The sequence below is a fragment of the Vespa mandarinia genome, chromosome 10 (assembly GCF_050613455.1).
Source record: "Vespa mandarinia isolate Hongniang chromosome 10, ASM5061345v1, whole genome shotgun sequence".
Classification (NCBI taxonomy): domain Eukaryota; kingdom Metazoa; phylum Arthropoda; class Insecta; order Hymenoptera; family Vespidae; genus Vespa; species Vespa mandarinia.
Window position 1 is genome coordinate 852,506 of NC_140819.1, and position 13,462 is coordinate 865,967.

The 13,462-nt window shown below is 33.3% G+C and overlaps 1 protein-coding gene across 4 annotated transcripts in view; it reads left to right on the top strand.

Annotated features, from left to right (window-relative positions):
- nAChRa7 (nicotinic acetylcholine receptor alpha7 subunit) overlaps window positions 1–13,462 on the top strand; it is a 131,761-nt gene that overhangs the window by 28,975 nt on the left and 89,324 nt on the right. Inside the window, exon 2 of one of the 4 annotated variants that reach the window (XM_035873283.2) lies at window positions 8,794–8,936. The exons of the other annotated variants lie outside the window; for them this stretch is intronic. Coding sequence (XP_035729176.2) covers window positions 8,794–8,936 — 143 coding nt within the window. The remainder of the gene's footprint in view (window positions 1–8,793; window positions 8,937–13,462) is intronic. 4 annotated transcript variants of the gene reach the window in all.

Consider the following 13,462-nt stretch of genomic DNA (forward strand, 5'->3'; position numbering starts at 1 on the left):
TAGAGTAACCAAAGGATTTTCGTTTTTAAATCGTTTATGTTGAATGTATTATGTTTCTACGAGTAGTCTTGTAAAATAGTATAATCATTTATACTAGAGATAATCGTTGGTTGGAACTCTAAGAAGTAAGACGATAAAGGGAATTAGTAACAAGCTCATTCTGGTGATTTTCTACAGTTTGCTGTTAGGCGTCGCAAATTAAGATCGCACGTTTCTCGTTAGTGTTGTAAGTTCGTAACATTACAATGCTACAATACATATAAGTTCTAAAGATCTAATTCTTGTTCTACTTCGAGTATATTGGTACATTTAAGATAAAGTCCACTAGTCGACCTTACTAATGAGTCCTTAAGATTTCAGTCGGTTTCTAAGTATGTTATCTTGTTGTAGAAACACTTTCAAAAGGTAAAGTTCTCTGTAGATTTTGGAGAACGTTTCTCGCGATTTTATAGCTATTAATAACAATGATTAATGCGGTGATATAGCTATTAACAATAATGATTTATAAAATTCGAATCCAAAAAGGAGAATTTCCGTATGATTTTCACCTCACGTTTTCACCTCTTTTGCATTGACGCTCTCTGCGAATAGAATTTGTTATACGTAGGTAATTGAGCCAAGCAGTCCAATCAATTATACAAATTTTGAAAAGTTAATGTAGTATTCGGAACATATCCATTTTCGTTTGTACTTTTAGTTTATTTTTTTTTGTCGGAGTGTGGGATAAATTTGGCGAACGGAAGGATCGCATTAGGATTGGTCGATTCACTAGGAATGAATCTGTTCGATAAATAAATTGGACAACGTGGTTTTTAATTCGGCGAACAGTTGAAAATCTGAGGCTAATTATAAGGGAAAACTTTTCATCTCCAGGTTTTATATTTATTTGCTTCTTTTTCTTTTTTTGTTTGTTTTCCCTTTTTTCTCTTTTTCTCTCTCTCCCTCTCTCTTTTTTTTTCTCTCTCTCTCTCTTTTTCTCTTTCTCCCTCTCTCTTTTCTCTCTCTCTCTCTCTCTCTCTCTCTCTCTCTTCGTTTTCCATTGACACGATCGAAAACAATTGCGTCGGGAGAATTTCATTTACAAAAACTCGAGAAGAGTATAGCAGCGTTGCACGCTTTTCTAATTCCACTCGATAAATCGTTCTAACCGCACGCAAATCGATTAGAGAGATCGCCGATATACGTGGCATTTAGCTTCAGTTCCGTTGGGGACTTCGTAGTTCGAATAAATTAATAGGAAACTCATTTGTCCTCTATAACGTCGTATAAAATTATTGTTGTGATGTTAATTTCCTAATAATAGTCTCGTTTAACAAACTGCGTCATTTAATCGTACTTAAATGCATTTAAAATCATAATCAATCGTGAATATGCATTATGTATGTCGATACGGTCAATGGAATTTTTGTTATGCATTCGATTGTCCAAATTTAATTTTTCTTTTTTAATGATTCACGTACGAGATAAAATTGTTTATTCGTGAACGAACGTCCTTTGAAAATATTCCTATTAATTTTTTCTTATAAAAACCAGATTAATTTCAATGTCCTTTGATATACGATGTCCTTTTTCGAAGAGTAAAGTCGTTTTTAAATCGTCCCGTAAATATGGAATATCAATGTAATGCTTGCATTATTTATATGGCTTTATATGCGATTCTTCTTTTCTTGCTAATTGCATGGGAATAAGAAGAGCGCAAAATGGACATCGTAAAGCAATTACAAGAAATTCGCTTTCTTTTTTATATTATACGAACTTATTCGTACTCGAAACATAAAATTAATGAAATCAATTTCGATTTCGAATCGACGATAATTGATATTCGTTTCTACATAATTTATGAATTTTTTATGGCACGTGTGATCGGTAATATTGTATTTATAACGTGTAACTGCGATAGTATGGATAATTTTAATATGTGAATCGTTAGTTGGATGCGCTATCTATTTTATAATTTTCTTTTGAAAGAAACATCGCGGAAAAGAGATTTTTTTTGGCGATTCGTTTTTTGGATTATTCCCATAAGGTACGACGTTCTTTATGATACTTTTTTTTTTTAACATAATAGAATTATATACAGAATCGCAAGCTTTCCTATCATATCCAAAGTTGATTTTATAAAAAAGCAGAGCAAGAAAGAGAGAGAGAGAGAGAGAGGGAGAGAGAGAGAGAGAGAGAGAAACTGGAACGACGAAGCTTTTCACGTTTCATGCAAGTTTGATGGGTGGTTGAAAATGCGGCCAGAAAAGCTTATCGAAGCTTTGGCCATCGACGCGTCATAATCGAATCGATACGTTTATCGCCTGTAGTAACGGCCATAGAAAATAAGAAGAGTAGAAAGCGGACGTTGAAATTTCACGTTGACTTCCGGCATCCATCGATCTCTCTTTCTCTTTCTCTCTCTCTCTCTCTCTCTCTCTCTCTCTCTCTCTCTCTCTCAAATTTCTTTTCTCGTAAATAACGAATCGATCCCTGAGGAAAATGGTTTCTCCTTCGAAGGATGTTGCCGTCGAAAGGGATCGTAATATCCTTCGCCCAAGGCTAACAAGTTTCTTCATGATGCGTGACGGTCGTGTGCATGAAATGGCTTTATGGACGTTTAACTCGGTAGAATCCGTTGGGATTTTGATGTTAAATAAACTAACTTGCGAGGTATAGTGGAAACCTTATCTCGATAGTAAGATTAGTCTTACTTCTATGCCCTTTTCTTTGGTTCGTATACTCTTCGCTTTTTGGTCTACGTACAAGTCTAAGTGCGGTTAATCATTATCCTGGATATTGTTGCTCTTTACTTGACAAAATTAGTTAGCCCTCACGGAAGTAATTAAAAGGCAATGAAGTTCGACCAGTTTCCTATTGCAAGGGCATAACGTGGAACGGATGGTGTAGATTGCCGATGCTAATCGGCCGAAGAGAAATCGAATATGCGAGAGGGAAATTGAAGAGGAAATGCGATCGATACGAGTCTTTTTGTTTCTTGCATTTCGATGCCCTTCTTCCCTTACCCCGGGGGTTTTCGGCTCGATTCGAAATAAACTTGCGCTTCGTTTCCTCTCACTTTCAAAGGGTTCATTCGCGGTAGAACCCTTTACCTATCGGCTTAATTAAAGCTCGATAATCCGTTTCACGAGTTTCCTCTTAATTTTGTCGGTTGAACGCCGGCCTTTCTTTCTTCCTCTTCTTCCTCTTAATGTTATTCTGTTGCGTTGACTGTTCTTTTTATTTTTTTATTTTTTTTTTCTTCACTTATTATTTTCCTTCTTCTTTTTTTTTCTTCTCTTCCCAAATTGAAAATCCATTTACCGACGGGTCTTTCCTTTACTTCGAATTACGTTTGTCGATTAATACGAATCAAATCTATTCTCGCATAAAGAAGTAGAGTATCACGAGAAAGAGAAAGAATGTAACGTTCTTATCGCGATCGTGTGGGTTCGACATTTTATGTGTCGTTTCGGGATGTTTACGTTTACGTACAAGATTCATAAACTATCGATATAGGGATCGTAAATTGCACTGAAAAGCACTTAAGATAAATTTCACTCTGCGAATGATCGTCATCGTCGAATAGGAGACTTCTTCTTTTTACCAAGCGCTTTCATCTTTTTTACGTTTTCATCTTTCCCATTTTAGGCTCTCAACCGTTCGCATTTTAATGCGCCCTAAAGTTTTAGTTGGTTGGATCAATCAGTAGTCGACGTGTAGTCGTGACATTTATAATATTTATAATCTTTATGTAAAATATCGATTCATCGATATTAAGGTAGTAATATTTAAATTGAGCTAGTGATATTAAATTTAATGTCTATTCCCCTTCCCTCGATTGTCATATTACAATGCAGTATATATACATTATTCATTAATTAATTGGATAATTGTAAAATAATTCTAATAACTTCATTCCAAATCATGTCGTGTAAAAGCACGAAATGGAAGCTTGAAAGGATGTTGTTTATTTATTTAAATCAAAGAAGAGATCCCAATTAACCGTTTCGAACAAATTACTTTTCGTTTAATGGATCATCATAATAAAGAAAATTAATTTCGATCTAATATATAATATTTATATTAAATAAAATGAATTAAAATAGATATATACGTATTGTCTGTCTCGTATATCGACTGCGAAGAGTTTATATCACGTTTCGCACTCTATTTCTTTTTCTTTCTCTTTCTCTCTCTCTCTTTCTCTCTCTTTTTCTTTCTCTTTCTCTCTCTCTCTTTCTCTCTCTCTTTCTCTCTCTTTTTCTTTCTCTTTCTCTCTCTCTCTCTCTCTTTCTTTCCCTTTCTCTCTCTCTCTCTCTTTCTTTTTCTTTCTCTTTCTTTCTTTCTCTCTCTCTTTCGGAGCGGATTTTTCGCTTTGGAAAAAAGAAAGAAGAGTCGAAACGAGGCGCGGCCTGAGCGAGACTTTGAGTGCACTGTAAAGAGAAACCGATGATAAATTCAAAACGTATCTCATATCGTGATGAGAACTATGAAGGATGGAACGAATACCGGGACAAAGGCCGTAATTTTCACATGTAATAATTTTTATTCCTTTTTGTCAGTTCGTCAAGGAAAAATTAAGTCCTTTCTGTATCGGTATAAAGTTTCCATCTAATTTCTAACAAGTAAATATTAATTATGAGTAACGTAATTCGTATTTCGAAGTAGTCTTTAACGTAATCATTCTTTAATTCAAGGTATCTCTTTCAAATTCTATTTTAATTGCTTTTTTTCGATATATATGTATCTTAAAAGAATTAATAACATTAAAAACAAGAAAGTGGGTTGTCGAAAATTTCATTTAGAAATTTGTTTCTTTTTTTGGTTGGATTACATTCATTAATGAATATACCGATTCAATGTTTTTATACGTTGCAGAGATCGTTTAGAAAATAGGAAAAAAGATTTGCTTCTCTCTTCGTTTTCTTTTTCTTTTTCTTCGTTTTCTCTCCTAGTCCCATTACTCCTTTCCATCCTCCCTTCAGAATCCGTTCTTTGAATAGAAATCGTAATGAAAACGATATAAACAATTCAAGCCGAAATTGTCTTTAGAAATTGTTTTCGTTTTGTGGTTGTTACTGTTTGAAATGAGAAATGAAATATATTTTAATATTAGTTTAGTGTTACACTTTAGAGGATGGAAAAAGTGTCCTGTTTGGTAGTTGGAGTTTTTCAAGTAATCATCCTTGACATATGTCGTCGTAACGAACCAATTTAAATTGGGTAGATAAACTTCGTATGCGTACATAATATATCTGTGTGTACACGTATATAGTATATATTTCTACGGTCGTATGTAAGCGTTATAAACGTCGTAAATTCTCTGGAAGTACATCCAATTTCTATGGCAAATTTGCGCGTTAATCGACCTCGAACGTTCAAAGTCACGGCCGTGTACGCAGAGACAAGATGTGATCAAAGTTGTGGATTATAATATTAAAAATGATAGAAGTGCATAAGAAATTTTGTTAAACGGTCCGAATCGAAAGAATAAAACGTATCGAGTGATATTTCGAATTATATTTCATTTCCATTATTTGCAAGTTATAATGGAATGTTTAAGTTCGGTAAATGCATTGGATTTCTATGCTGAATTTCAAACGAGATCGAGTAGTAAATTCGCGGATGTATTTAAATAAATTTTCTATTGCCTCTGGTACTTTTCCTTTGTCTTAGTTTCTTGCGTATGCATCTTTTACATCAATTTGTAAATTATCTACTCGTTCGTATTCCAAGTAGCGATCTCTCTCTCTCTCTCTTTCATTCTATTATTCTCTCATTCTCTTTCTCTTAGGATATATACTTATGCTCATACATTTGCACACATACACCGATGGTCTCGAGAATGTAACGAGAGATCAATGTCTTATGAACTCTGCATCCGTCGGACTCATTTGTTCATTAACTACTGCGACATCTGTCCTAAGCTTTCAGCACTTTAAGGCGTACACCGTAATTCTGCCACTTCTGCTAACAAGATAATCACAATCTTCACCTGTCGTCTGCTTATTATGTTTGTATCTTTGACAATATTTCTGTTATTTGCCTGTTAGCTTCGTATTCTTAAAAATGAACGTTCCTCTATCTAAAGTAAAAGATTAAATTATCATCCCGTATTAACTTCCATTCATTTTCAAATGATATCGTCCTAAATTTTCTTACTTTCCTATTGATATGGAATATAATTTTGAGAGAATATAAATACATCTTCCAACGTATCATTCGGTTATTCGTTTCATTAAATTTTCTTTTCATAAAAGTCGCGTCGACCCTTTTTCAACGTTGAAGTCTCCTGCCGTCGTTTAATGTAATATTTTTAATGTCGTATAAAAATATCAGTTATAAGGGAGAAGTGAGAGGTTATTGATTTCTACATAGCAACTTCTTTTTTTTTTATTTCTTCCAACGAAATTCTATTTTGTAGCAATCAAGTACAGTGTTCCATCGCTAGTAAAACATATTTACGAAGTGAAATGTACATCGAGATATGAAATATTGTTATCAATTGTGGTCATATACTCAAATGTCGACCACTAACTCGTGTATGCAAAATAGATTAAAAAAGAAAAAGAGAAGGCAAAAACGAAACAAAACAAAAATATCATTAGTCTTCTTTAACTCGAGACACATTTTTCTTTCGTATGTTCTTTTTATTTTTTCTTTTTTTTTTTTTCTTACTAGCAAAGAAGTTGCTTGTTGGATCACGCAAGAAGGTACCTATCTATCTATACGTAACAATCAATTTTCGCAAGGATAATTTATAACGGAATTCGCATTACGAAATCCTCGATAGGAAAGTGTAAACTATCATGAATCATGTTTGTTCGAAGACGACACGTCATAGAATCCATTTCTCACATCCCAATACGACATAGCTCATGAAACTTTTACTCCGTGATTTTTATTTCCGTGTGATATAAAGAATACGGAGTGAAAAGTAAGTTTTTAAGAACGCCACATCGTTATTCAAATCTACATCTAGTTTATTTGGAAAAGTTCAGATTTATAACTGAGAATAAACGTTAGATACGATACTTCAAAGTGTTAATACAAGTTAACAGATAAACGAGCCCGATCGGGAAGCGATTTCATCGTCGCGCCCGTCGGATGTTCCACTTTCTATCTAAAGTTCATAAAATAAGGGCGCTCATAAATTTTTATCGGTAACGAACTCGGTACTTTAGTTGCTCTCAATTTTTAAATAGTCGAATTAAGACCGGTCCTCGAGACTAATTCATTCCGTTTGGTTTAAGAGTCAAGCGCGCACTATTATTCACCCAATCCGAATGTAACCGGCGCGTTAATTAAACTGAATTAAATTATTAAACTGAGGGGAACCCTCTCGATCGATTTCATTATCACGAACCGAAGATTTAAAGTTTAATTAACTAAGAAATTTACTAATCAAAACTTTAAAATTGATAAATTCACAAACTATTCGGGATTTATACAATTTGTCGTTGGAGAAAGATTTAAGTTTTAATTTTGTTAGGGGAATACGTGTATATACATGTTAAATACGAGATAGTATAGAGAAAGATAGAATGATGATTAATTGATTAATAATAATAGTATCAAACGATATCCAAATCGATAATAATACAAGGTATATTTTTTAGTTCTCATCATGCCATTGAATATCATTTTGTGTTTACTAATAATCATATCTTTCTACTGGAATAACTATTCCTCATACTCATGTACATTTCACGGTCACGTTCTCTTTTCTCTACCTTTCATATTTCATTTTCGTTCTCTCGTCTGTATTCTTAGAGGAGACTACGAAAGAATTCTCCGCATATCTTCCAATTTCGGAATACGATCAATTTGTAGATATTAGATAAGATATTTTCCTTCGTCGTTCTCGAGAGTAGTAAAAATACGATGGAGAGATGGGGAGAGAGAAAAAGAGAAAAAGAAAGAGAGAAAGAGAAAGAGAAAGAGAAAGAGAAAGAGAAAGGGAGAGAGATAGAAAGATAAAGACAGGTAGCAAAGAGGAGAAAGAATAGAAGGCGATGACGAAGTTACACTTGCGAAAAGACGAGGAAATTCGAAAGGTAGAAAGTAGTGCTTAAGATAAGTCTGTTTTCGAAAGGATTTTCAAAGATTGTACGATAAAAGTAAATCTTCCCGCGTTCTATGCTCGATGTAGCACATGATGCGCAAAGATTTAACAATTTCTTCTTTGAGAATTTGTACATTTATTCTCTCTTCTTTTAGTATTTAACTAAGAAAATATTCACCTTTCATTTCTTTATTTCGAACTATTGTAGTTAATAGGAGATTATATATATATATATATATATATATATATATATATATATATATATATATATATATATATGCTTGAGTATCTTGGAGGTGCACATAATGAAGAACTTTTACGACACGGTTCAACTTCTTGCCGAGTACGATAGATATAGCTTTTATGAACACAATAGTAGCTTCCACTTATAGTTAAATATATTTTCTCTCGCCTTTGAATGCCTAGAACGTCGATCGTTTTTTCAATGAACAAATTTAATCAAATAAGAAGTGCCCGCTCGGAAGGATATATATATAGAATAATATATATATATAAAAATTAATTCATTAAAAAATGTTTTCTTTTCAACGTTCATACACATCATCCATTATTTTTTATTTTTGTTTTTGATTTTTTCTTCTTTTTTTTCTATTTTTTAATTATCCTCATCTCTTATCCTTTTAACATCGAGACGTGTGATAACGAAAATTCGGATTTCGTCGGATAGGACGAAAAGAAAGTTACGGAGTCGATCAAAGTTCTCACTGTGAATGTAAATTGGGCAGGGCTGGTAAGCGGCGGTAGTCACGAGAAGCGGCTGCTGAGCAATCTGCTGGATGCGTATAACGTCCTGGAGCGGCCGGTGGGAAACGAGTCCGACCCCCTCGTCTTGAGCTTCGGCCTTACGCTTATGCAAATAATCGACGTCGTAAGTTCAAACAAACCTTTCAAACTTACTATCCTACAAGCTTAACGAGTCTTTTTCCTGTTCGTGCAATATTATTATAAACGCGCGTTATCGTCCTCACGTGTTTACCTAATAATAAGGAAAAAAAAAGGGAAAAGAAAAAAAAAAAGAAAAAAAAAATAGATTACGATATAAATAAAAAACAAATAAATAAATAAGTAAAAAAAAAAAAAATAAAATAAAAAAGAGAAAAACAAGAAAATCGAAAGGATCAATTTTACAAGATCTTTCGGTGATGCTAATATTTGAAAAAAATATATCTACGTCTTTTCGTATGGGTTTCCTTCGGGAATTTTGTCAAGTATATTTTCGTGACCGACTTTCCCTGTCATTTCTTATTCTCTCTATCTCCTTCTCTCTTTTTTTTTCTTTTCTCTCTCTTTCTCTCTCTCTCTCTCTCTTTCTTTTTTCTCTCCTTTCTTTTGCTATTTTTCCCACCAATGTAATCCATAGCATAATCGCGAGACATACTTTGCATGCATTATACGATTCCGTAAAGATTCAGTCACGGAGAGTCATATAGCCGACAAACTTTGCCGTTTAATATTAAATCGAGAGGCTAGATAAAATGAGCACGTTAATGCTGCAATGGTCTCACACAGTCTCCTTGTTTGACGTAATCTTCAACGGAGAAAGGGTTCAAAGAGCGCGTGTATCCGTTTATGAAGAAGAATCTTTCCCTTCTTTTTAACCTTCATGAGTATTTCTATAGGTCGTTTTTAGATACATACATACATATATTTATATATATATATATATATATATATATATATACACACACATACACATATATATATGCTACGATCTATAAGAGTAATACTTATTCTTTAATAAGATTCTGCTTCGTGTGCTTTGAAAAAATCTTTCATAAAATCTGTATGTGTGTATGTGTGTGTGTGTGTGTATAGATAAACACGTGCGAGCTTGAGAACACACAGAGTACAAATAAGTTCGATGCACTCTCGATCTGCTTGCTAACTATGCATGTTTTTAAATTGAAACAACAGTTGAAAGTAAACAAATGTCGAAAATATTGTTATCTTTGTGTTGTTAAATAAATAGTCAAAGACTGATGAATTAATTTTGCCATATGTCATCAGAGGTCAATGTTTTAAATCTTAGTAACGATATTAGATTGTATCGAATAATATTAAATGCAAATAGAATACGCTCGTAATGTGTCATTTAGCGATTAGAAAAAGTGTTAAGTTCACATAAGTCCTGTAGAAAAATTCGTAATTTTAATTGTAAGATCAAACGTACGTACTTAACAAAATTATTTCGATTTAGCATTTTAATTTGTAAATTTACAAAATATTTCAACAGTTTCAATATCGCGATAATGAATTTTTTAATATTTACCATGGAAAGATTAAAAGGATTCCGTGTAGCTTTATAATATATGTTTTTTTTTTGAATCCAAGTAGAGATCAATAAAATTCATTTATGAAATTGCATTTTTTCTGAAATTCCAATCTTTTTGTTTTTCAAACATCATAGTTTCAATGCGATAATTGTAAAAACGATAAAAGCAAAATTTTGAAATGACATTATATTATTATAATATTTATTTCATAATGAGAGGGAAGAGTAGGTATTTTCTTTTTTCTTTTTTTTTCTGGAAGAAACGACCACGCAACTAAACTCTAATGAAAGCTAAAAATAGCTTTGTTGCCGTATTTAACGTATCTTTGTTAGGCTGTAATTATACCTCGATTATAACAATTATTCTAATAATATGTCCATAGTTGGCATACGCTCAACGATTTAAAATTTTTCTACGGTCTAATTACGTAATATACATATGCCAGGGTAAAAATTAGGAAGGGAAAATTTAGTTCTCGTCGATGTTGCGGAACGTGTTATTATAAAAGTTTAGATAGAGGATAGGTGTGAATCTAGGATCGAAAGACGAGCTTGCACCAGGGTTGGAGTGAAACTGCTTTGTGTGTTCAAAATAGTAGGTGACAAGAGCATCATTAGAAGGGTAATTAAGAACAGAAAGGACATGCGCTGCTTCGATGATTAGCCGTGTTAACTTTATGTTAAACTAAAACTTGATCTAATATAATTAATCTGTGGAAAAGTGAACGAGATCGAGGCGTTTGACATTTCGTAAATGAACGTCTCGGGACTTCATCGTCTATTCATTTGTTCTTGAGAGCACTTACGAATCTTAATCTCTTTTTCTTTCTTTCTTTCTTTCTATCTTTTTCTTTCTCTCTCTCTTTATCTTTGGTAAAAGACTTTCTAGAAACATTAAAAAGTATGGTCCACTTTTTTCCACGCTTTCTCGACGCGACGTGTTTCCGTTTTTCTCGGTCGTTGTCTGCAAACGACGATTTCATGATGGGTTATGTTTTTGTTCGTACACGAACTCGGAGCTTTCTTAATATCTCTCCGTGGAATTAGCCGAGCATTATGAAAGCCGAGCATCGAAAAGCTCGAAGTAATCGGAACTGCATCGATGTTACCCATTCGAAAACTTTCGAAGATATTACATTAGAGTAAAAGTATTATTCGAATAATTTTTGTTTCTTTTTCTTTATTAATAGGATTTATTTCGAGAAGGATAAATTTATATTTTTCTTCTATGATATCCTCTTTTGATCGAATACAAAGATGGAAGAGTTGTATAAAGGAGTCACATTTGTCAACATTACGTCATTTAATCCCATTTCATACGTATGTACTTATATATATATGATGGTTTCTTGAACGAGGCTGCTGAATGCGAAACATATTTTTGAGAGTAATTTAGGCATTCCTCCCAAACAATTAACGTTAACATCATTTAGAAAGGTTTTGCAGTACAAGAGACTACCAGTCATTTTATTTGACTGTATGCTATGTGGAGAGAGTTAAAAGTAATTTAGATTTTGTAATGAAAAAAAGACAAAACATGAACGTCTTTGTCGACATTTATTTAATTAACAAATGATTTCGTATTCGTCGTCAATGATTGATACTTTTATTCGACTTTCGATAAAATTCATTTATTCACTTTAAAACAAATGTAATTTTTAATAATGTGCCGATTAGCGTTCGATGAATGGATGGGAATATAAACGGGTCTCAAAATCGTACCAAAGGATCTCGTAATTTTTTTAGCTCGATAATAAAAGGGAACAGTGTTCTTGCAATGAATCCATAAGGATTCTAATATCCAAAATATCGGTAAGAAACACTATGGCAATTGATGAGTGAGAAGCGTGATCTCTTTATAAGTTTGTATTGACCCAATGAGCAAAGACAGAAAGAGAGAAAGAGAGAGAGAGAGAGAGAGAACAGAGAGCAATATTGCGACATTCGGTACCTAGGTGAAACGTGCTTTCGAATACGAAACAGCAGATACATACGAGTACGAACAGCTAGCTACGCATATACTGCGTCAGAATATAATGTATCACAGTTCTGCGTGTAGTGTGCGATGCAAGCCGTGCAATAATTAATATTCCATTAGATACACGTTGTTTCTTGCGCGTTCGTCTTGCCCTGTTAATTCTAAGCAAATTTAATAATTCGATTTCTATATTAAAATACAAATTTCTTCGAGAAATTATACATCTTTATATTTTTTTAACTGTTCTTTTTTGTTTATTATTCTATCCTAGATATATTTATGTATTTATTATAATTCATTTGTAATCAATTTTATTTATATTTTTAATTCGAATATCAATTAAATTTTCATTATTGTTTGATTGATTAAATCGTCAATAGCACTGATTAAATTAATGTAAATTCGATCAATCAATTATTTGTTTGCTCTGTATCGTAATCGTTTAAAGTTAATCGAATGTTTCTGATCGTGCATCGATTTATACATAAGAACAAAGATCTAAGCGTTAAGAAATTTAGAAGCTTTACGCTTTCGGTATTTCGAAATTCACGCCAAGTAACGTCGCGACTTAATTGAAATGGGCTTAGCATTCGGCTAGGTAGGACTTAGTCTTGAAATTAGCCAAGTTGGAAAGCCTCATAGCCGGTAGGTACGAGTAAGAAGAGAAGGAGCCATTTTCCTCCTCCGAAGAAACAAATAGAGAAGTGGAAGATAGACAAAGAGACTGAGAGACAGAGGAAAGAAGAAAGAGAGAGAGAAAGAGCGAGAGAGAGAGGGAGAAAGGGAAAGAGAAAGAGAGAGAGAATGAGAGAGAGAGAGAGAGAGAGAGAAAGGTCGTGCATGCGCGAACAACACCACTATACACGAGTAATTCTAGCAAGTAAGAGAAACTCGAAAGCGTTATCGTCGATGAGCGTAATATACATATTTCAGAATAGGGAATCTTAGTTTAGGTCTTCCTTATCTCACGACGAGTTTGTCTCGCGGCTAAATGAAGCATCTCGAAACCAATTGTCCTCCTTGTTTCTCTTTACTCGTGTATACCATAGAGACTTAGTTACGGTTTGTTGATAGAATAGTAAAGATAGAAACGTCTAGATAATGCCTTTGTAAAAGACTTTTTAACTTATATATATCCAAATAT